This window comes from Schistocerca serialis, chromosome 5, assembly GCF_023864345.2.
Source record: "Schistocerca serialis cubense isolate TAMUIC-IGC-003099 chromosome 5, iqSchSeri2.2, whole genome shotgun sequence".
Classification (NCBI taxonomy): domain Eukaryota; kingdom Metazoa; phylum Arthropoda; class Insecta; order Orthoptera; family Acrididae; genus Schistocerca; species Schistocerca serialis.
The window spans coordinates 150,607,215-150,631,779 of NC_064642.1; the positions used below are offsets into that span (position 1 = coordinate 150,607,215).

The 24,565-nt window shown below is 41.9% G+C and overlaps 1 protein-coding gene across 1 annotated transcript in view; it reads left to right on the top strand.

Moving 5' to 3' along the window:
* The window catches only part of LOC126481099 (homeobox protein homothorax-like), a 494,851-nt gene that overhangs the window by 26,328 nt on the left and 443,958 nt on the right, over positions 1–24,565 (top strand). The window contains exon 3 of the mRNA XM_050104618.1: positions 16,659–16,800. Within this exon, the coding sequence (XP_049960575.1) occupies positions 16,659–16,800 (142 nt within the window). The remainder of the gene's footprint in view (positions 1–16,658; positions 16,801–24,565) is intronic.

The window sequence follows — 24,565 nt, forward strand, 5'->3', positions numbered from 1 at the left end:
TATGGTGTTTTTTGCCCTACTCAGAACTACTCCGCAACTTCTTAGGTGATAACTCATTGGGGAACATCATTGTATCCAATATCCCTTTAACGCGTTTTGAGTTTCCGTTTCTCTGTATGGATGCATTAAGTCTGTGTAAACCTGGAAAGAGTTTGAAGGACATGTTTTAAGCCACCCATAAAGAGGGTTGGAGGCTTAGGGAGAGAGGCGAGGAGGTGTTAGGGGAGGCAGAGATAGGTTTGTGGAGGACACTTGAGTCTATCAATATATACGCTAAGAATAAATCTGTACCCGTACTGCGACGAAACGCAAAGACCTAGTTTTTGAAAACTATTATGTATATACTTCCAGAGTCTTGTGAACAGTCTGCGCCTGTGTGTCCGTTAGCTACATAGCGAATGATTGTAATATTATGATCTTCTCAAGTGGTTTTCTAAGCATTGTTTTGAGTCTTTCAGAGCATGCCCCCTTGTGCTACTTAGTCATTTTATTTTAGTCTTGTGTAACTCGATTGGTACTGCCTTCTAGGATAAAAATCCACTTTGTGTTGTAAGTAGTTCATTCCGATGCAAAAGGACAATGTCGCACTGATCTTTGAGGGCAGTTATACTGACTATTTGGTGAAATGAGATACATTAGAATAGTTTCTGGTATACAGGTTGTTCGGTAGTACCCGTTACAAACTTCTAGAACTCGTAGAATCTGTTGAGTGCATAATATTTTGAATAGAAACTCATGTCCGGGAACTTACCATTTCTGTTCTCAGGCGGTGTAAGTTCAAATGTTTGGCTGATTCGCTTCTGCTTGGGGAATCTTAGGTGATGCAGTAAGATAAAACAGTTCGAAAGGATACATAACGAAGCATCCATTTATCACTCGAGCACATTTCTTTGTATCAAAACTTAAACATTACATGTTTTCATAATTCCAAAACAAAAAAGGATCCAGTATACTGTACGTACGGAACAGTACTGGTGCATTACAACAGGGGCTCGATGTGGTGACCACTGGCTCTTCATCCCACCTGGTGTCTCTTCAGTTCTAATTCAGGGGCGAGAACTCGGGCCAGTAGACTTCTTCTGCGTCTACAGGAGTCTTGTAAATTTTACTTTGCATAATACTCCACAAGAAACAGCCTGACGTGGTACACTTCATCCTGTCTACCCTATTGCATACTAGGGAAAACTACTCTGAGACTTTTCTCTGATCCTCAGCAGACTTCGATGCGTTACTCATCTGAATTGAAACCGTCGCAGACATGGGTTCCTATTCCAGATATTACGTACTCTCTCTCCTCTACAAGTCCTTGAAGTTCGTGACGGGAATTTCCGAATACCCTGTATGATATTTTCCTCCTTTAGGTAGGTAAGCTCATAAAATTCTGTATCGATCTTCGCGTCATTAATCCGTATGTTTAGTTAGATATTTTGTTCTGTTCATTGAGGGTTTTTCATACTTTAAAAATTTCAATAGAACTTTTCTGAAATCTAGGATATAATGTCACAGTTTTGATATGACTTCATTCAGTCTGAAATTATCATTAGGGTCAATACCTACATGCAGAAACAAAGGATAATGCGATACAACAGGTTTACTACGTTCAGTAGCCGCCATTGTTATTGGGTGTTTCACGAACAAATTATATCCGCCGTCTTTGGAATTTTTAGGGGACTATTTTCTGCATTTCTCTCTTTTGTGACCTTATATCAAAGATGGACTCGCATTTTGTACTGCTTGTTTGTGGTTTCTTTGATATCATTACCACTACTCACACTGAGTGTACCGTCATGTTTGCTGAAACTGATTTCTACTTATTTATTAGCTGTGTGCATAAATATATGAAGATACACATTTATAACGGAGTAACTTCTAGGGACGTACTTGAATGAAACCGTCCTGTCTGCAGGTTACGCTACTTTATGTAACAGGAGCTGAGAAATCCTAGTCATTAATATTAAAGCAGTAAGCGCAATTCCAAGTAGGTGAATCCTTAAGACACTTCATCGATACATTTTTACGGTGCCTTGTTCACACTTCCTGAATCTCTCGCTGGCGCACAGCCTGTATTGAAAGAAGGTGTTATCCTTTGTTCAGTTTTTCGTTCTCTGACTTATGCATTAAACTGTTCACGGGGATGATAATTTTGGTCTGAATGTTGAACACACATTTGTCGCAGCGTGGAACTGAATATACAGTATATATTACTTGACTCTTATGTTACATTTAAAAGTAAAATACATCCTGTGGTCAAATTAACCCAAATTGTGCATCTAACATTACTCCAGAATCTCAAAGCAACATATATTAAAAATAACATCGTCCGGTATCCGTGTGCATCTCCCCGAGATAGTTGAGAGACACCGATCCATTATGTGGAGAGAAGACAATGTATTTTACACGTACTCTGAGTGCGGAGGAAGTGAATATGTAATTGGTGAAGTAGCGGAACTTAAAGTAGGACGAAATATTTATGCAAATGATATAGCGATTTTACAGGCACTTTGTAGTCGTAAGAATAGAAAATGAAAGAGTTTTCTGTTTCCCAGCGAGAGCTACCATAAAAAAAGCTGTAATGTTTTTAACTGGACATAAATGGAGTTTTTTCACCAGGTTTAAGGGGAAGTCATCTGGTTTGGAACAGAAATTGCTGTCTTGTGCTCGTAGTTGTAAGCTATGGCAAAATCATTATGTATGTGATAGATTATGGCTGAATATTTCGCAGTTACGTGTCATAATATACCAAATTTGCTTCAGTTTCTACTAAGTATAAATATTAAATGTATCTATACGCTGTCTGGCATTTCTTGTTGCTTGTGATCCTTCCTGTTACTGAAGGGAAGCTAACCATAGTGTAAATCAAAATTAGAACTCGTACACTGCGTTTAGGGTAAAAATGTTACAGGTCTTGGTTATTACTTAGCTTACTTTCGATATTATTCTCAGAGTGTATTAAGTTAATTTTTGTATGTTGTTCTTGAATCATCCCATCTGAATGAAGGTGTTTTTTGTCTTCTTTCTTCAATTGAATGACATTCTTTGTTCTTCGTATGATTAGACAAGCTGAATAGCATTTGTGTCTGTGATAGTATCTACATCTGCAACCTGTAGTATGTTCCCCATTCTCTTCTAAGGTCCTTGACAATATCAATTTTCATTGATGTGTCTCAGTGTAAAGCTATATATTCGGCTTAATAGCTCTACTTATTATATCTTAGCAGTTTCGCGAAGGATTTGTGACCACTTTCGCGATAGAATACCGCAAGATCTGTGCTGAGTTAAGTCTGACTGTCGAAGGGGGAAAGGATTGTCTCTAAAGAGAAGGCAGTGTACTAAAAGCTTAAAAACTGTTTCCTCGACTGTTTTCCCTTCAGACCATGTAAGATTACAATTTTAAATAGTAAAAGTTGTGTTAAGGATATTCACGTAATTTATTAGGTGTCACCGTTATATTTTCAGTCTTCTTAGGTCATCCATGCAACGTCTGTATGTTACACATCTGAAGAATGTGTTCCGAAGGTGGTCTTGTGTCTCTTGGTTTCGCAAGGGCCGTGACAGCATATGGTTTTCTGGCGCTTTTCATACTTATTGTGGAGAATACATTTTTATGATCTGAGACGTCACTAAGGATAATGGACAAACGGTGCACCGACCTGCTTCCACGGCTTGAAGGGAGATGACTTTTTGACGATTGAAACACATGTCAAGTAATAAAATCAGAGAAATTCCGAGTTATTCAGACGCCTCTGAGAATGGAACAAGTAGGTTGAATTTGTGTGTGGGTGAATGCGCGGGAGACGGGGAAGGGGGTGGGAGCGGGTGCGGGTGCACTTTAATGATACAAAGTGTACCCTCTGCCAAATACCGTAACGTGGTTTTTGGAGTATGCAGAATCAACGTTGACCATGTTCGCATTATGCACTAGCATTTGTAATAATATGAAAACAGAAAGGTGTACTTATCAGTCTCGAAACATACATATGTTTACCTGTTCTTGTGTCTTCAACCTTAAATGTCAGTAATTCCAGAGCCTCCCACGTGGAACATTCCAGTGCTAGTTTTTGGAAACACATTTGCATGAATCACCCAATACCGCGTGTTTCGAATCTCATAAGTTCTTGAGAATTCCGGCTGCTTACAGGATCTACATTTTGGATACATAGTTGCCTTACGAATGTCACGCCAACGAGGTGAAGTGTGTGAATGTAGAGTAGATAAAGCTTGTGCTAAAATGGAAGTAATGTCTTACAAGTTTTAAATTTATAGAATGGGTTGTGCATTTTTTCTCCATTTCTTGCTCGGTATTGCCAGCCTGCATTTTATATCCTCTCTTGTTTCAGTCATTGTCAGTATTATTTCTCTGCCCCAAGAGGATAATTCGATTACTACTTTCAGCATTTCGTTTCTTAATACAATTCCCTCTGATTCATTCAACTTAATACGACTACACTTTTCTTATCCTTATAGCGCTAGTGTTGATGTTCATCTTATAACCTCTATTCAAGATACTACACATTCCCTTCCACTAGATTTCCGTCTCCGACGAAATTGCCATCTCTTCGACATACCTCAAAGTTTTGATTTGCCTCCCTAAACTTTAATTTCTTTATCAAATTTCTCCTTGGTTTCCTTTGCAGCTTGGTCAATGTACATTTTAAATAATAGGGATGGGCTACGAACATGTGTCTCCCTTCTCAACTATTGCTTCCCTTTCATACCCTTCCACTTATGTAACTATAGTTTGTATGCAGCTTGTAGAAATCCTTCCACTCGTTTTATTTTATCCCTGCTACTTCCAAAATATTAAAGAATGTATTCCAGTAAACATAATTGATATGTTTCTGTTAAACTACCTGTTAACGTAGGTTTCTGTTTCTTCAGCTTATATTCTGTGATAGGTCGTAGGGTCAGTTTTGTTCCCGTGTTTCTAAGGAACTCAAACCGATCTTCCCCGAGGACGGTTTTTGCCAGTATTTCCATTCCTCTGTAAATTCAAAGCCGTGCCGAAAAGTAACGCCTCGAAATTTGTTATGTGTAAACCCTTACAGCATTTTTAAGTAAAACACATTTTATTAAGATTCTCTATCTTTATTGTTCGTGTGTACATATTAATTTCCCCAACATAGTCATCCTGGCACCCAACATATTTCTCTCAACGAGAGAACAGTTTGTTGATACCGTCACTGTAGATTGCTTGACGGGGCCACAATCTCACATCTACTTGCACTGCTTCATGACTGAAAGTGAAGCCCTCGAAGGTGCTCTTTAAGTTGTGGAACCAGATGAAAGTCGGATGGGGCCAATTCGGGACTGTGTGGAGGATGATAGATGACAGTGAACCCAAGGCGTCGGATTGTTGCAAATGTCGCAGTGCTCGTGTGTGGCCCAGCATTGTCGTGCTGAAGGAGGGGGTGTCCCTTGTGTGGACTAACTCTTCGAAGTCGTGCTTTCAGTTTTCTGGTTGTCTCTCACGCACCATCACAGTTACATTAGACGCCTCCACGTTGCACGCTACAATTCGGAGCCATCTAGCGGCAGAGGGCAACTTGCGTCAGTGAAACGGAAAGTCGACCAAGCAATATGCATCACAACTAATATCTGAACCGGAACTGAGAACAGAATAAAAAAGTTCGCACTCCCTCGTAGTTCAGGACAGTATTTTGCAACCATTGTTTACGAAACTGATGGTTCAGTATAGGAATGGTGGTTATCGCTGAAACATCCGGTTTTCGGTTGCATCGGTTTTTTTCAGTGCCAGTTTAACCTGAGTGATAAAACCGGTTAAAATAACCGGTTTCCGAAGTAGCCGATTTTCGGTGTTTTATTCCTATTATTTCCAGTAATAAACATACAAATCAAACAAAGATTGAAACACTTTGACCACATCAGTTTGCAGGTACTGCATGGGGGCTTAATTAAATTATGAATGCAAATACTTTTTAATCTTAGTAGCTGTCTGTCCGGTTACGCAGTCTAGTAACCGGTTGGCCCTGACTAGTATTACTCCGCAATCTGACTGCATAGAATAACAACAAAGAACGAAAGAAAACTCGCGTTAAGTCCCCAGCAACTATGAAAGCTATGAAACAACAAGGCACAAGTATCGCTGTTCTGTGTGTGGAAGTGTGATTCAACGTACACATCTGGCACGGTTCTTCCTCAATACGACAAGATATTTTAAATACCATTTATACTGAAGTAATAAAAAAAGTAAACAAATACTATAATTACACATAGAAACCAGAAATACAGTCTAATACAAGAACACGAGCCAGATGCTTTGTTGACTGAACCTGTGTCCAAGAGGCATTATTGTTTAAGACATTGAAATAATAAAAAAAAGGAATTTCTTTACCTTCATATATATTGACGAAAAGCACACTCTGATCATTACAGCATCCCTAATCCAACAATATCTGGTTTCTAGCCCATCAAAACAATATGACAACATCTGAACAAGCACTCTCCATGGGAACTTCTCAACAACGACTCACCACTGCTACATCTCAACAAGCACTGCCTACTGCTACTTCTCAATAAGCACTCTCCACTACCACATCTCAACAAACACTGCCCACTACAACTTCTCGACAAGCACTACCAGTGGAGGCGGCTGAATAATACTCTTTGGTGCAATCTCTGGCGCTGTGGCTCAGTGTAGCCACCTTCCAGTACATAGAATCGAAACATAAAGTGAAATAAAACAAAACTTAGTCTGTCCATCGTTCGCCGCTTTTCTGGAAAAGTTTTAAGTGGTTTAATACTACAAAAAATCACCACTATTCTCCTGCTGATACCAAATTTTTAAAACTCTGTCAAAAATGACTATTGAGGCATTAGGATTAATCAGGGATACTGGCTGAAAACTGAGGCTGGAGAAAGCTATTTTTCGTATTAATTTGACCGTTTTCAGGGGCTACAAGAAGACAAAGGCATATTATGCAAACACAGGCAACAGATACATACTAGTTTTACTGTAAACTATGAATGAACTGTTAAGTTTCAGGTTTCTTCCTTATACGATGTCACTAATCTGTTGTGGCTACTGCTCTAAGGCAAATGAAGCGTTGTACTTCATTGGTACCATACTTTGTGAAATAGGTGCAGATGATGCCATTCTGTAATACAATAAGCCGGCCGTAGTGGCCGTGCGGTTCTAGGCGCTACAGTCTGGAGCCGAGTGACCGCTACGGTCGCAGGTTGGAATCCTGCCTCGGGCATGGATGTGTGTGATGTCCTTAGGTTAGTTAGGTTTAATTAGTTCTAAGTTCTAGGCGACTGATGACCTCAGAAGTTAAGTCGCATAGTTCTCAGAGCCATTTTGTAATACAATAATGTCCAACAACAGCGAGAACCTACCATATGGACCAGATAGGACATCTCACGCACACTGCATGTAATATGTATTGTTCAATAGGCCACACCACTTGTTAACAGATACATTATTGTCTCAGCAATGCGGTACGTGTTTGTTGCTCGTTTTTTTCAACATTATTGTTAAAATAGCAGAGATCGTTTTTCTCATTTTCTACAATAACGGAATATTTCAAAGCAATAAAAATTTTTAGAATAAGACTTACATGATTTTAAAATAGGTTTATTTAAAAATCAAAAATTTTACCACCGCTGCTGTGCCTAATTGATGTTTCGGTTTTTCATCGACTTACTAACAAAAAAAGCACCTGTTATAACTGAGACCAAACAAAAAACAGAAAAACATCGGTTATGCAGAATTGCAATACCAGTATCAGTTTTAACCGGTCGGTTTTTCCCGTCCTTAGTTCAGTAATCTTCACTTCTTTCAGCACCTGCCTTCTTTGGAACTGAAATTATTACTCTCTTCTTGAAGTTTGAAGGCTAAAATGTTTTGAACAGCAATGATCGTCATGCTTTTTATCAGATACCTCAACACATGGAAAAAGGGAAGGTTGATAATGCACCTGCCTTTCATTTTTCGGGCTTACGAAAAGACATAGGATTATACACAGGGCGTATTGCATGTTCGAAAGGTGCTATGGCCACGCCATATGCCTGGTCCGCTACTGAATAGGCGACTCTGGCCTAGCGGTCGCGGGCTGCGGTGTTACGTGGCTGCGTCAGGTAAGTATTGGCTGGGCGTGGCCGTTGCGACGGCGGTCTGGTGGTCGACGCCGGGCATGCGGCGGCGGACGTGGATTTATGTGGCCGGGGCGGAGCGCACGGGCCTGCTGTCGCCGCGCTAATTTACGGGTCAGAGGTCGGCCGCGGGACGCCGTTATTTGTCAAAACGCGAGCTGCTGACTGATCGGCGTCTGCCGGGAGTCGCGCCACGACCGCCAGGTACGCGACCCTGCCCGCACAGCTAACTCCTCGGCGCACGGCGCTCAGTTACGCCATTGCCCCACCGTTGAGAGGGAATTTAGAGATACGTGACACGCCTTACCGCGCCGGTAGCTCACTAGGGGACGGAAAACGGGACGAATAAGCCACGACTGTATGACAGCAACAACCCTAGTATTGCCTGAAATGATATATGGATAACCTAAAAAACCGTAATTTATGTGTACGTACGGGGATCTGAAACCCGCTACTCCTGTCTGGTAGCAGTGTTGCACCCATTCTGCCACCACCATAGTGTCTTGATACCTGTAGCACAAATTCTGGGAGAAATTTACCCTTCTTTATCCGTGTCTCTCCGTCAGGTTGGAATACTTGTGCAAAAACCAGACTGCATACATAAGAGTCGAAGGACATGAAGGGGGGCAGTGGTTCAGACGGAGAGTGAGATAGGGTTGCAGCCCTTCCCCCCCAATGTTTTTCAATCTCTACGTTGCTCAAGAAGCGAGAACGCTACCGTACGACCACGAGCTCCGGACTGACGGAAACAACAAAAAAAATATATTTCGTTAAGCAGTCAAGTGACGGAACTGCATATTGAGTGAGTTCGGAGTATCCAAGAAGTCATTGGATATGGTTGAGATTAAAGCAATGTTAAATGTGTCTCAGTACTTTATCGTTGGGATCAGTGTTACAATAAATATTCCAAATGAGCACCATTATCTACAGCGCTGGACCAGGAGTGGAATACACTTTGATAGCTCCAGAGCAAGAAATATAATGAAAATACAACGCACCGCACATATTTGTGAATGTGGAGCAATCGACACTCCGGACTAAATCGTCTGGGACTGTGCCATTCGACAAGAAGTTACAGACCAGGATAGGAACGTCTTTGGCAAAACACCTGTCAATAACGTAATAAGTAACTTTGGCACAAGCTGAACTGGACAGCCAAAGTATCAACTTACGAACTGCAAGCCTAGATGGGCGACAGGCAACCGAGGAGAGGCGATATGTCGTGTCGATGGAACGCACAACACCCGAGCATTCACTTACAACCACCTTCCGGAGGCAACCAGATGAGCCTAAAGGGTGGTCATGAAGGATATGCTTTGATCCTGAAGCCATCTCCTAATCTATTCAACCTTGGGTAGCACGGTAATACAGCTCCCGTGGATCATGAGTTGTTGTCAGCTTGCCAGGGAATAATTGTCAAGACGAAAGAGGAAATCCAGTTTCGTTCTATTAACAATGTTTACTGATTCAGTCCGATCGTCAGGACGTAAAAACAGTAAGTACCTAAAACATGTGTCGTGTAACGATATTTGAAGATAGTATTTTCTGTTTATCTCCGCCACGGGCGTACTTACGCGTGCCTAGTGCTCTCTGAATATGCGTTTCCCAACACTTGGTTGCCTAATGAAATCTATTTGTTATTGGCTCCCTCGTAATACATGTCGGTTTATACATTGAATTTTTGAATATCCTCTATTTTATGAATTGCTTCCAAGGAGCTCTCCGTCTCCGATTACTACGATGTCTGCGGGATATCAAATTCCTCTCCCGTACACTCTCCGAAATTTCAAACAGTACGTCTTTCGCGTTAATACAACAACATATTATAACCGATGAATCCAAACAAAATTCTGAGACGTTTCATTAGAAATGCAGTGTAGCCTTTTGTTCCCATACTATACTCTGTCATCCTTTTGTCGGGATGTAATTTTTTTTGTGCACCCCTGCAAAGCTGGGTAGCTGCACGTACTAGAGCATCAGCCATCACGGAGTTTTAACGCCCATTTGGTGTTCGTTAAGTTGCCGTTTAAGCGCTGGCCTAGATTAATTTATTGTCCAAACACTGATGAAATGTGCTCCGGCCTTCATCAGCTGAAGTACTCCGGCTCTTCAGGCGCCGTCGCTGTCCACACAAGAGTAGCAGCGAGCCCTTCTACTGCGTGCCCGCCTCTGGCCGTGACACGTCTTGCCTTGTTCAAATTCGTTAAATGTAAAAACAAAGGGCTCATACCACTATTGCAATATACGTAATCAATGAAAAACTGAAGCAAATTGAATTAAGCCGCACTAAAGGCAGAAAATACTTCACAAATAATGGTATTCGATACGCAAGTTACGGTCTACAGCTACGTGGACTGAACTTAAATTGCATAACATTTGCTCCATATGATAGCCCAGCAATGCTTGTACGAATATACTACATGTGCGACAATGATTATGTATATACGAATAGCGCACCAGAAAACAATATATCGAATATATTTTTCTCTGGGCAGTTTGATTCGAATAGAGCTTATTAAGGCAATGGATCCCCAACTTTTCGGGTTGTGGACCCGTTAAAAAAAATATGGTGGCTAACAGGATTTCATTACGACTTTCAATTCTAATGATTATTATGAATCCACAAGCACATTTCAGTCTTCCGTGTAGTGCTATAAGCGGATAAGACTTTTTAACTAATATCATTTAATTTCTCAAATAAGTCGCTTTCAGATTTGGTTCCAACTTCTTTCAATTACCTCACACGCCAAGTTACAAGGTCTGTGAAAAACCTTTTATGAACATTTTTTTTAATTTGTTGTCTAAATATGTTGATTTAGAATTCACAGATTGACACAGTCACGAATTATAAAGATAGGCGTCCGCAGCTCGTGGTCTCGCGGTCGCGTTCTCGCTTCCCGAGGACAGGGTCCCGGGTTCGATTCCCGGCACTGTCAGGGATTTTCACCTGCCTCGAGATGACTGGGTGTTTTTGTTGTCCTCATCATTTCATCATCATTCATGATGGTGACGAGACTGGACTGAGCAGAGGTTGGGAATTTGTACGGGCGCTGATAACCCGCAGTTGAGCGCCCCACAAACCAAACATCATCTCATAGTCATCATCATCATCATCTAAAGATAGGATATCACAAGAAACTAAATGATAAAGTTATTTTCGCACGATATTACAGCAGAAGTTGTTCGTGCTTTTACTTTGTGCCACCGAAAGTTTTCGCTGGAAATCAAGATTTTAAAGTGAAGTACGATTCGAAGTTCTCTCGTTCTGTTGTTTTTCACGTGGAGAAAGAGTGCTGTATTTAATACACTGGAACATTTCCATGGCTTGAAATGTTATGAAGAGTATTTATTCAGGTCAACAAGCCTATGCTAGATAACATTCAGTTCTTAACAGACGCTGCTCACATTTTTTGAGAATGAAATATGGCTATACTATTTTCGACCCAGGTTGATACCAAACTCGAAAGTAAATACATTGTAGAATTTCACCGATGACATAATTCTCCACTGTTTTGTATAACAGTAGTACCGTCTGCAACCCTGTCACACGTGTGTTGCACCCATGTTATATGAACTATTTCCAGTCAATTATATAATGCACGCTTTTTATGTAAAATAAGGTTCAAATGGCTCTGCTCACTATGGGACTTATCATCTCAGGTCATCAGTCCCCTAGAACTTAGAACTACTTAAACCTAACTAACCTAAGGACATCACACACATCCATGTCCGAGGCAGGATTCGAACCTGCGAACGTAGCGGTCGCGCGGTTCCAGACTGTAGCGCCTAGAACCGCTCGGCCACCTCGGCCGGCTGTAAAATAAGGCATCTCGATTGGATAATACATGTTTAACACTTTTGTCAGAATTAGTTATAGGCGTAATAAAAATGAGAATAAATGAAAATGCAAGACTCTGGAAACTTCAAATATTGGCCTGTAAGTTGTACAAGAGAATGTGTGACGTACATGTTTCACATCTAAAAGAGATTTAGAGTAACTTCAATCGTCAGAAGGTCGAGAAAATAAATTAACGACAGGGCAGCAGCGAAAAATGCTGCCTGTGTTGGTGGTTTGAGATCCTTCGTTGCTGTCAAAAAGTCGCACCCTGGCAGTTTATAGTTTTCGCGAGGATTTCCCTCTTTAAACAGGTATGAGCCGCGTCGCCATAATGGTGGTAGAGAACCGCGAGGCGGCGCCGTAATTAAAGCCGTGTTTAATGACGCGCCGGTCCGCAGCGGAGACCGCCACGTTAGCGCGCAGAGTGGCACCTGCGCCCTTACTCGGCCGGAAACCTATTAAATAATCTTATTAGTGCGGCGGCCGTGGCAGCGGCTGGCTGGAGGCGCGTGCTTTTCCAAGGGGCGCGGATAATTCGGATCGGACGGGCCCGGCTCGCCGCGCGGAAACAAGTGGGCGTGTATTCCGCGGCACTGCTCATTGTGTCGCGCCCGAGGGCGTGTGTGTGTTTGTGTGTGTGTGTGTGTGTGTGTGTGTGTGTGTGTGTGTGTTCGCAGGGCTCTCGATCAAAACAATGGTCGCCCTCTCCGCCTCTCTACCGACCTCGACTTGCTCTGCTCATTTGATGGAAGCGTACTTACTGTTGCTGTAGCGCCAATTTATGCTTAGAAACTCACTACGGAATTTGGTACAGAGGCCCTTAAGAAACGTGTTTACATGCCAGTGGTAGTCATGCTCACATCGCATAGGAAAGGGAATGATTTCTGTCCTTGCCCTTATCTGGGTGAGCCAAAATCCCGACAGTAGTGACTGTGACCGAGTGCCGGAATTTCTGCTCACTTGGAGACACGTCGGGGAGAGGGTAGACTATCAGTTAGATACAAAACTTACTCTTTAATAATAAAATCTTGGAGCAAATAGAACATTTTAAATATTTAGGTTGCTACATCACTTACGAATGCCGGCCGCGGTGGCCGTGCGGTTCTGGCGCTGCAGTCTGGAACCGCGGGACTGCTACGGTCGCAGGTTCGAAACCTGCCTCGAGCATGGGTGTGTGTGATGTGCTTAGGTTAGTTAGGTTTAAGTAGTTCTCAGTTCTAGGGGGCTTATGACCTAAGATGTTGAGTCCCATAGTGCTCAGAGCCATTTGAACCATTTGATCTTACGAATGTATAACTATGACGTGGGCCAAAAATTAAACTTATTCCGTATGTGGAACCATCTTAAAATTTGGCAGAATAAAGCCAGAAAAGAAACCCAACTGAAATTTTATAAAACAATAGCTTTACCAACGCTCACTTACGAAAGTGAGGTATGGGTAACAAGAAGACGCCGAGAAAGTATATACAGGTTCAAGAAATGAGATTTCTAAGAAAAGTGTCAACCTGCTTAACTGAGTGATAACGTGTTTGCCTACAATGCAGAGGGCCCGGGGTAGATTACCGGCCGGGTTGGAGATTTTTCTCCGCTCATGGACTGGATATTGTGTTGTCATCATCATCTTCATCATCACCATCATCATATCGTCTCATCTCATCAACGACACTCAAATCGCCCGATGTGGCCTCACCAGAAATAAGACTTGCATCTCGGCGGCCATACATCCCCGGACGGGGCTCCCGCCTATCAGTGCCACGATCATTTCATTTCTAAGAAAAGTAGAAGGAAACACTAAGGAATATCGAAAAAGAAATGAAGGTATAAAGAAAGATTTAGGAAATATAGCCGAAACGAAAAATAAAGAAAATAGGAGAAAATGGAAGGAACATGTATATCATGTGGGTGCAGAAAGATTCACGGTGAAGGCTCTCAATTATAAACGCAATATAAGAAAAATGTAGGAAAACCATACAAGTGATGGAGTACCGTAACAAGCAATTTGCCTAACACGTGAAGTGGTGTTGATGGTGATGGTGATGGATGAAGAAAAATAATAAGAAGAAGAAGAAGGACATATTCAAACAGAAAAGAAAGACAAAAGAACATTATTAAGGTTTTCTGAAGGAAATTAATGCACGTTACCAGGTCACATGACAGTACGGACTTTTTATAAAAGTTTTACACAGTGTGAACCGGAACTGCGCCAACTAAATTTGCTACATCGTTCAGCGATATTCTCTGAATATTTCGGTATAAGGCTCCCGTGGTCTCCGGTTGTTCGTCAGATTAGTAATAAAGTAATTACTAATTATTCAGTTTCATACCACAGTCACATTTGTTTCTATGAAAATGTCTTCATAACAGCCTGTAATATGCGAACACCAATACGAATAAAACACAAAATAATACAAAACTTTCAGACGATGAAAAGTGGTATGGTTATCATAGCTGCGGGAACACCTCAGCACCGCATAGTTATGCCACTATTCCATTGTATTCAGAGAAACCATGCACAAGACATGTATCGGCCAACTCTTCGTTGGTAAATCTATCTGTATATTGTTATTTATCGCTGTTATCGTACTACTAACAATGCTGGTCAAACCGACCAGAAATAGACTCGAGCAATCTGAATGGGAGCTTGAGGGTGAAGAGTAAATTGGACAATACTGTTACAAACAGCCACGTTTTACAGAAACTTACTTAGTAAGGTTAAAATGAATATAGCATTAGAATTCGAGAAAGCATGGTTCCGTACACTGTGTGTTAATCTCAATAATACATTTGCGTTCACTGTCTAAGATTGTTCCTACAAGCGTTGTCACAGTTCTTTGTAGACACATTGGATGTTGCCAGTATCCTGCCACTGGACTGGTGTGCAGTTCCTTTACCCTCGATTAAGCCTTTGTTATAATTCCATTTCAGATGTCTACAAATTGTTATACCTACGTACTTGTATGATTTGTCTGGCTGTAATAATTGTGACTCGTCGATACTGTTGTCGTAGAATTCTGCTTTCTGGCGTTTTGCGAAGCGTACAGTTTCATTTTTCTGTACATTTGAAGTAAGTTTCCAATCTTGCCACCTCTCTGAAATCTAGTCACGATATGACCGAATATCTGCGCAGGTTTGGCAGATAATACGTCATTACACAGGGTGCGGAAAAACAATTTGAACAAAAATGTAGAGCAGAAATACAGGGCCGAACGAAGGAATTTGAGTAGCGGAATTGGGGATGCCAGCGTGAAAACGGTGGTCAAATTCAAGACTTATTACTATATACTTATGTTAATTAAGAGATGGCACGTCTGTGTGCTTTTACCTTTTTAGGGCATGTTAAAACATGACACATAGTCATGTGATTTGTTTTAATTTCCAGTGAAGTACTGCATGCTACGTCAGTTAAATACGACACACGTGCATGTGATGCTTTCAGTTTCTCCTGTTCTTGTCGTGACGATTGATTAGTCCAAACATTTTCTTTACATGTATTTTTGCTGTGAATTACATTTCATTTTGAGGGTAAAGACATACATATTTCACATTTCAATTACGTTCTTACAGCGCCGAAAATATGCAACTGCGATCCTTAGTTCTTATACTCAAATTGATTTGTTTACGTTTTGTTTCTGCCCTCCAGCCGGCCGCGGTGGTCTCGCGGTTCTAGGCGCGCAGTCCGGAACCGTGCGACTGCTACGGTCGCAGGTTCGTATCCTGCCTCGGGCATGGATGTGTGTGATGTCCTTAGGTTGGTTAGGTTTAAGTAGTTCTAAGTTATAGGGGACTGATGACCACAGCAGTTGAGTCCCATAGTGCTCAGAGCCATTTTTTCTGCCCTACACATTTGGTCGAATTGTTTTCCTGCTCAGTGCAGATAACTGTATAATCTGTAGAATCTGAGGTTAGTATAAATAGTGCCTGGCAACTGATTAACATACGTGTAGCGTGGGTAGAAGGGTCCCAACACAATTCCCTGAGGCAAATCAGAAGTTATTTCTACTTCTGTTGATGACTCTTCATCCAAGACAACACGCTGCGTCTTCGTTGAAGGAAACCTCAGTCCATTGACAAACGTCATTTGGTACCCCATTTAACGGTATTTTAGTTAATATATAAACAGACTCAAGAAACACCTGTTGAGCACAGGCATATGGAATATATGTGTAGATTTTGTCTAGTCGTCAGAGCCCGAGGAGCTCGTCGGCTAGTTGGCAGGATCCAAGAATTAGAAATTTATAAATTTGAGTAATATCCCTGCTGTTCGTCATGTACGACAGCAAAAGTAACCACTCAATGTACACATTTCTGCAAGAGCGCGACGGCTCCTTGACGTTCGTTTCAGTGCGGATTCACTAATATTGTCCGAACTCCTACGGGAATCAACTTGAGAGTTGGCGTTAATAGAAGAGAAACGCTGCAAAGCAGAATGCGATCAAGTTGGAAGTTTGAGTTGGTCAGGAACCGTGTCCGGATGGCCGAAACGATTAAGGCAACCGTTCACGAGAAGCAATAAATCGGGGTTCGCGTCCGGGTCCGGCAGAAATATTCAGTTTTTGTCATTGCATTACCATAGTGCCCTGCGCAGCTGGAAGTCACGAATTCCCACCCATCCCTTTCAATTCTTTCCCCATTCTCTATTCCATATAAATCCACGAATCACTTGTGAGCGGGCATGAGCTGACGCGACGTGTTGTTGTTGTGGTTGCAGGCACCCCCTGTTCCCGCTGCTGGCGCTCATCTTCGAGAAGTGCGAGCTGGCGACGTGCACCCCGCGGGAGCCCGGCGTCGCGGGAGGCGACGTCTGCTCCTCCGAGTCCTTCAACGAGGACATCGCCGTCTTCTCCAAGCAGGTGAGTCCCGCCACCACCGAGCGAGGAAAACCCCGCAACTCGGCACCATCCTCATGGATACTCTGCAAATCGCACTTACGTGCCTGGCAGAGGGATCGTCGAACCGCCTTCACACTAATTCTCTATTATTCCTGTCTCGAACAGCGCACAGAAAAAATGTGTGAGCTCTGATTACCCCTATTTTATTATGATTATCGTTTCTCCCTATGTAGGTTGGCGTTAATAAAATATTTTCGCATTCAGAGGAGAAAGTTGGGAATTCAAATTTCATGAGAAGATTCCGCCGCAACGAAAAACGCCTACGTTTTAATGATGTCCACCCCAAATCCTGTATCAATTCACTGACACTCTCTCCGCTATTTCGCGAGAATACAAAACGTGCTGCCCTTATTTCAACTTTCTCGATGTACTTCGATAACCCTATCTGGTACAGATCCCACACAGCGGAGCAGTATTCTAAAACAGGACGGGCAAGCGTAGTACAGGCAGTTCGTTAGTAAATCTTTCCTGAGTGCCTTGCCAATAAAACGCAGTCGTTTGTTTGCCTTTCCCACGACATTTTCTGTGTGTTCTTTCCAGTTTAAATTGTTCATAATTGTAATTTCTAGGCACTTAGTTGAATTTACGGCCTTTAGATTTGACTGATTTGTCGTGTAACCGAAATTTAAGGGATTCCTTTTCGCAATCATGTGGATGACCTTAAACATTTCATTATTTAGGGTAAATTGCCAATTTTTGCACCATGCTCATACTTTTCTAAATCGTTTTGCAATTTGTTTTGATCTTCTAATGAGTTTACTAGACGATAAATAACATCATCATATGCGAACTACCTAAGACTGCTTTTCAAATTGTCTCCTAAATCATTTATATAGATAATGAAAATCAGAGGATCTATATTTTATAACACTACCTTGGGGAACGCCAGAAATCACTTACGTTTTAATCTATGACTTTCAGTCGATTACCCCTCTGACAGGAAATCGCGAATCCAGTCACATAACTGAGACGATATTCCCCCGCAATTTCACTACAAGCCGCTTGTGTGGTACAGTGCCAAAAGCCTTCTGAAAATCTACTGACAAGTGTAATGAGTAGAGCACACACATGTCGGATGGAATCAACAAAAAAACTACGATACAGTTTATTTAATGAAACTTTCTGAATAGTGACGTCTTTCTACTGAAGCAGAAATAAAAATTCCACTGACATCAGTCGTTTGATCCGTTCAGGCATTTGCGTAGGTAACGCCACATAATTCCAGTTTTACTAACATACAATAGAGCATTGATTACCTCAGTACCGATTGACCGAAGCATCGATTAACCGAAAACGTTCCAGTCAGATTTTTTCAAATTTGCCAACGGTTGTTGTTCGTTTTGCCTGCTGACGTTTCAGTCTTCGCTTGGTGCTGTTGAGCCGTTCGTAATGGTGACCAAACAAAAACACGTGTAGTGTGACCGATAACATTAAAATAATAAACCTGTTCATGAGTGTGGATCAAGCTTACCTCGTGAGTATGGAGTTGGAAATGCACCAGCATCGAACACCGACAAGAAAAGTGATACCTTAACAAATTGCGAATGTAGTTACATGGCAGAAAAACGAGAAACCTGGCATAAATCCAGCTGGCTATGAAGTCAGTTATCTGCGTTATTTGTAAGACGCGTGATACAAAATACATGCAGTATGTCTCACGTAAGAATCGTCAGGCTCATTTCCTCTACTATTTCAGAAGACAGTTGCAATTTCTTTTTGGTATTGTGTAGCCCAAACAAGTAATGGTCATCACATTTTTCATGCGATGCCCATTGTCGACGAAAAGCGCCGGTTTGTTTCCCCTTACAAACAAGATGTTTTTAAATCGGAATTTTACGTACCCATTCGGTCCCAGATAAGTTTAGTGCGATATTTGTTTTAACGATATGTATTAACAGGGACAGTAAATTCGACGAGTTGCCAGTACTGCTCTGGCCCGTCCTGACTCCTACCGCCAGGTATGCAGCGCTACAGAATAGCTGCTGGATTGCTGTTCATTCTTAGTGCTTTACTGTGCGTAGTAATATATATCGATATACCAAATATCGAACTAGGCTAATTTGGGCGTGCTCTGTCAAATGGACACATAAAATTCCGCTTTAGAAATCATTTTGTTTGTAACTGGAAACAAATCGACCCTTTCCGTCGACAGAGCGTCGCATGAAAAACGTGCTGAGGAAGGTTTGTCTGGACCGATTACAGGTAAACGATGCAAAACCGAAACTGAAAAAAGTCAGCTGAAACATCATACAATGCGTGTGACGACTCTTAGGAGAGACAATCTTTACGTTTTTCCTGTAGACACCAACACAAAAAGTTTTCGTGACTGTTTGGTTGAGTTATTTTTACACCCTGAAAACGCACCACCCAACAAACAAGTACCCCGTACAGCCACCCCCAATTGTTTCGCACGATCGAAGCTCTACCGTACTATTGACACCGCTGGGACGCAGACTTCTCTACAGATACTTCATGCACAACACGATTACATCCCTTATACTTTTCCCCTCTTGTGTTCTCTAAACTATGAACGGCACAATTGAGACGTAATGGAATCTTTAATGCTCATTAGGAACAAAAAACTTTCTTCATACTTGCCACATAAAGTGTTAGCAGTCGTACTTCTCTTCCACCTCTATGCGACCGAGAGATGAGTCGCAGTATTAGTCTTCCAGAATGAGATTTTCACTCTGCAGCGGAGTGTTCGCTGATATGAAACTTTCTGGCAGATTAAAACTGTGTGCCGGACCGAGACTCAAACTCGGGAGTTCGAGTCTCGGTCCGGCACACAGTTTTAATCTGCCAGAAAGTTTCTGTATTAGTCTCGTTTTAGGAGGGATCGGGGATCAAATCCCCATCCGCCCCTCCTTTGCTTTCCCAAGTTGCTTACGATAAAATGCTGGATGGTGCCTCTTTCCCCATTCTGAGTTTGATCTCCGCCTCTAATGGGAATGTCTTCGAAGGAACGCTAGACCCCAAACCCTCTCCCTTCTTTCATTCCTACGAGCACGTGCGCCATCTTTGATTTCTCACACGTCATTTACATTCAGTCATAGCGTTGTACTGTGTATAACAGAAACTTCCAAGCAGCAAACAACCGTAATACACAGAAAAATTCTGTGTGCTACGTACCTTTATTATGCGTTGACATTTTGCAACTGCCCTTATGCTCCTAAAGCCGAAGCGTCGAAGATACGTGTGCAGACGCCTTTCCCATCGCCTTTACTAAATAGCGTAACGGATTTCATAGATACACTGGAGAATCGCATTGCTCGGACCGTAGTGCTCACTCAAAACTAATGTGAGAGTGACTAAACTCCACGTATACTATGGATTCAACGAAACCCGAGGCAACAGAATATGCTTCCACAGTACGAAGTTTTTATCGATCGACCGAAATGGAGATAAAATAGACATATATGCTAAATCATGCCTCAGATTATTAAGATCGAGTCCAGAATATAGGCTTTCAGTAGCGTAGTATTTCTGGTACATGGAATGCAGCTGATGTCATTACGAGACTGACGTTTTATGATATTGTAATTAAGAGTCACCTCTACCGTGCGTGGAATCATGTCTAAAAGACGAAACGTAGCGAAATAATTCTCTTACGTAACTTTATTATTAACTTCATACTTGGTATAAAGGGTTTTTTGTCTGATTCCATGCGGTTTCTTTCATAAATGATCACGCTAAATGAAGCCTTAGCCTTTTATCGACTCGAATCCGCCCTAACGTCTTTTTACGCTATATCATTATGGACAGAATATTTCGCAGTAACAAGCAAAAAATTTTGCATTTCGCTGCCAGCGCTCCTCGCACGACCTCGTTTCTTGCAATGCGGAATAAATTTTTGCTACGCGGAATAAGTTAAGCTTGTGTAGTGCCTTCGTTACGCAGATGCGTACTGGTGGTTGGTAATTGGCCGCTGGTTTGAGTTTCCAGTTAGGTGCTCACGCGCGTCGAGCGGTGCTCAATGATTAAGGCAGCAGCGCTCCGTGTTCGAGCCGCGTAGCCAGCAGGGGCCGAATGCGGACCGGTACATTTCACAAAAGTGCAACTACGGTGTGAGGTATCCCCATTGCAGCACTCTCGTAAACACAGTAACATATCGTATCTGGAAATCTGATCACTTTCCCATATTCTTTACAATATTTCTCATGAACTTTGATTTATTAGACGCAGGGGTTGTGTTAAATACAGTTTTTGTTTCCAAATTTTGAGGCTGTTTTAGTGACGAAATATGGGGGAGAAGAATTTTATTACAACACAAAATTCGTCAGTTTTTTTTCTGAATACAAACTGTAACTGATGATTTTCTTTAGTTTGTTTTCAAAGTAAAAATCTGTATCTGTTTCATATGTTTTGCCAGCTGTATTGAATGTGTAGTTACAATAACATAGCAATATGTACGAATCCTCCTAGGCTTTTATTACTAGTTACGTTTGAATAACGAAAGTGTGGCTCAAACAAGGGGAGCGTTACTGGCATCTGAATGGAATTTTTCTTTATAAGAAAATGTCTCTGTTTACTTCCTTAAAAGAAAGGTCATTCCGACCGTCCTATAAAAAACTAATAATACGTTGAAGAATCAGTCTAAAAACCCTTAGGTTTGCTTTAAGAATATTCACGAATGGTCAGTTGATAGTTCTGCGTGTAAGGCTGGCAGTAAGTGAATGAAGTACCTTACGGAAAACTATAGTTACGAACAGTTGAATATCAAACTGTGTCAACAGTGTGCGTCACCTTAGTATTCCATACATTTATCTCGACGCAGAGTTAATTAGTTCCCTGTGTAACCTGATGGCGACCCATTGTACAAGTCTTCATAGCTACGAACCAATTCCGATGACTTTGTCTCCAAGACGCTAAAAATCTTAACACTGGCGCGGTGGTAGATCTGGATGTTAATGAATACGAAATAGTGACGAAAGGCTTCATTTGCCTGTTATTACTCCCAGTCACACTTTTAGAAATTATTGGTGGATATTCAGGAATATTTCTGGCAGTAATTAAATACCTTCACCTGGTACACAGTGGCGCTTCGCCATTTTTAGATACTGTATGTTGTATGGAATAGATTTGCAACTGACGAAGAACTGTGCAACGAATGTTGTTACAATGTGTCACTAAGTGTAAAAGCATAACCACCTTTTTCACGAATACGACGAACGTTTTAACGAGTTAAGTCATTAATTTCGAAATAATAAGTCACTGACACTCTTGTCTCTCATGTGATGTCCCTGATACCCTGAAGTAGCTCGCTGTACACTTCACGAGCAGTGCAATTCTGATCTTGTCTCCGTTAGCGCATTCTCATTTTGATGGCGATCTTTCTGCTCCCATGCATTCGAGGAAACGCTCCTGCATTTCTGCCTTCCGCCCTGTGGGGGGAACACCAGGCATCTGATGTTCTTGTACTATCTCGGCAGGCTGAACAAACAACGCCGCGCCATTTATTGTTATGTCTAATTACGCTCTGCATCGCCGAGGCGTACTGTCGATTTTATTAGCAATTCATGAGTCGCTTGTCTTGCGGCTCCAGTTTCTTGCCTCTACTGCAATTGAATAAAATGAGAACAGTGTATTTTCCGATATGGCCGTCACACAGTATGTGGGGAACTATCAGACTCCGAAATACAACTATCTGATCAAAAGTATCCGTACACTTCTAAGTAATGCGGATTTGACCACCATGTGTCACGCAAGGTGGACCCGCCAGTATAAACGGAGGCGTGGGGTATTGGCTTGTCAGTAGAAACCGGACACAGCAGAATAGGTCCGTCAGGAGAGATCAGTGACTTCGAACGCTGTCTAGTCATTGGATGTCACTAGAGTAAAAATTCAATCAGGAACATTTCGACACTTCTAAACCTGTTCAGGTCGACTGTTGTGATAGTTAAATGAAAACACGACGAACAACCGCAGCTACATCGAGACCACTCAGAACTAAGTACTGACGGACCGGGAGCTTAGACTATTGCGGAGGGTGGTTGTAAAAATTGCGCGAAATCTGCGGAAGGAATCTCTAGAGAGTTCAGAGTGTTTCCAGCAGGCCAGCTAACACTATGGCTGTGCATAAGGAATTAAAATGAATGTGCCACAGTAGTGAAGCAGCTCCTCGTAAGTCTCTTACGTGTAGAAGCAGTGCCTAGCAACACTTGAGGTGCTGTAAAGGGCGGCTCCACCGGACAATGGATGACTGGGAACGAGTGATTTGGACTGATGAATCACTGTGTACCCTTTGGCAATATGATGGAGGAATTTGGGTTTGCTTTAATGCGCTGAAGGAAACACTAAATACAGAAGGATATGAACACATTTTACAGCATTCTGTACATACGTACAGTAGAGGAAAATTTCAGAGACGACGACCGCCTCTATCAGCAGGACGATGTGCTCTGTCGTGAAGCAGTATCTATGAGGCAATGGTTTGTGGACGGTAACATTCCTGAAACGGACAGGCCTACCCAGACTCACGACCTCAACCCAGTAGAAAGCCATCATTATGAATTAAAAGGTCGACTTTACTCCGTACCCCAGCGAGTAACATCACTAACTTCTCTGGGTCCGACTCTTGGGCCGGCCGCGGTGACCGAGCGGTTCTAGGCGCTTCAGTCCGGAACCGCGCGACTGCTACGGTCGCAGGTTCGAATCCTGCCTCGGGCATGGATGTGTGTGATGTCCTTAGATTAGTTAGGTTTAAGTAGTTCTAAGTCTAGAGGACTGATGACCTCAGATGATAAGTCCCATAGTGCTCAGAGCCATTTGAACCATTTGACTCTTGGGGAAGAATGGACTGTCTTTCCTACCAGACATTGAGATACCTCACTGAAAGGATCCGAACCAGAATTGGAACCGTCATAATGGCTGAGGGCATACTAATGCCCACTAATAGGTGTTCGTATACTTTTGATCAGATAGTGTAGATATTTTTTCGAGTGAATTCAAAGTGAATAAATACGACCGCTCAAGCAATTGTGACACAGTGCATTTTCCACCTTTACTGTATTTTGTGATCAGTTTGTATGCTGCCTTCATATCACTATAATTTGAAAGCTATTAGGCAAAGCACACCTCTAAAGTAGGCTTCGCAAAGATATTTATTCGATTATGCCAATTCTTTTCCGCCGAACATACACTTTTGCAAGGTCCTGCACAATTCATGTCACTCGGCAGTTTCTTTGCAAGGTGCAGATGTTCGGCGCCTAAACACCGCTCGGAGTTTATTTAAAGACGGGACGAGGATATATTTACTTAGACACATCGCTAAACAAAGCTCACAGCGCACTGAGTACACAGTTTGGTATCCATGTGTTACACCCTCTCTACAGACGACTAATAACGCAGGAGGAAACGTAGTAAAAATATCTTGTTGTACTATTAGCTAAATCCTCTAAAAAGAAATAAGCTTCTGATAATGTTTTCCAAGCTTTACTAATTCTTCAATGACATATTTATACGTGACGCAATGTACAATCATTGTGTTACTAGCCTTGCTTGTGCATGGGAATGTAAGATAAACACGTCTGAAACTTTGAATGCAGGCGGATATTTATAGCTTTTCATTCCTCTTCTCCTTGCAGCGTGTTTTAAACTGCTAAACACTGTTCGCAAGGATCTCTTACAGCACACACTAAATCAAATACACTTTTTTCCCCGTTAAATTAAGAGTATGTGTGTGTGTGAAATTGATATTAATCAGTATTCTAATTGACAAATAAGC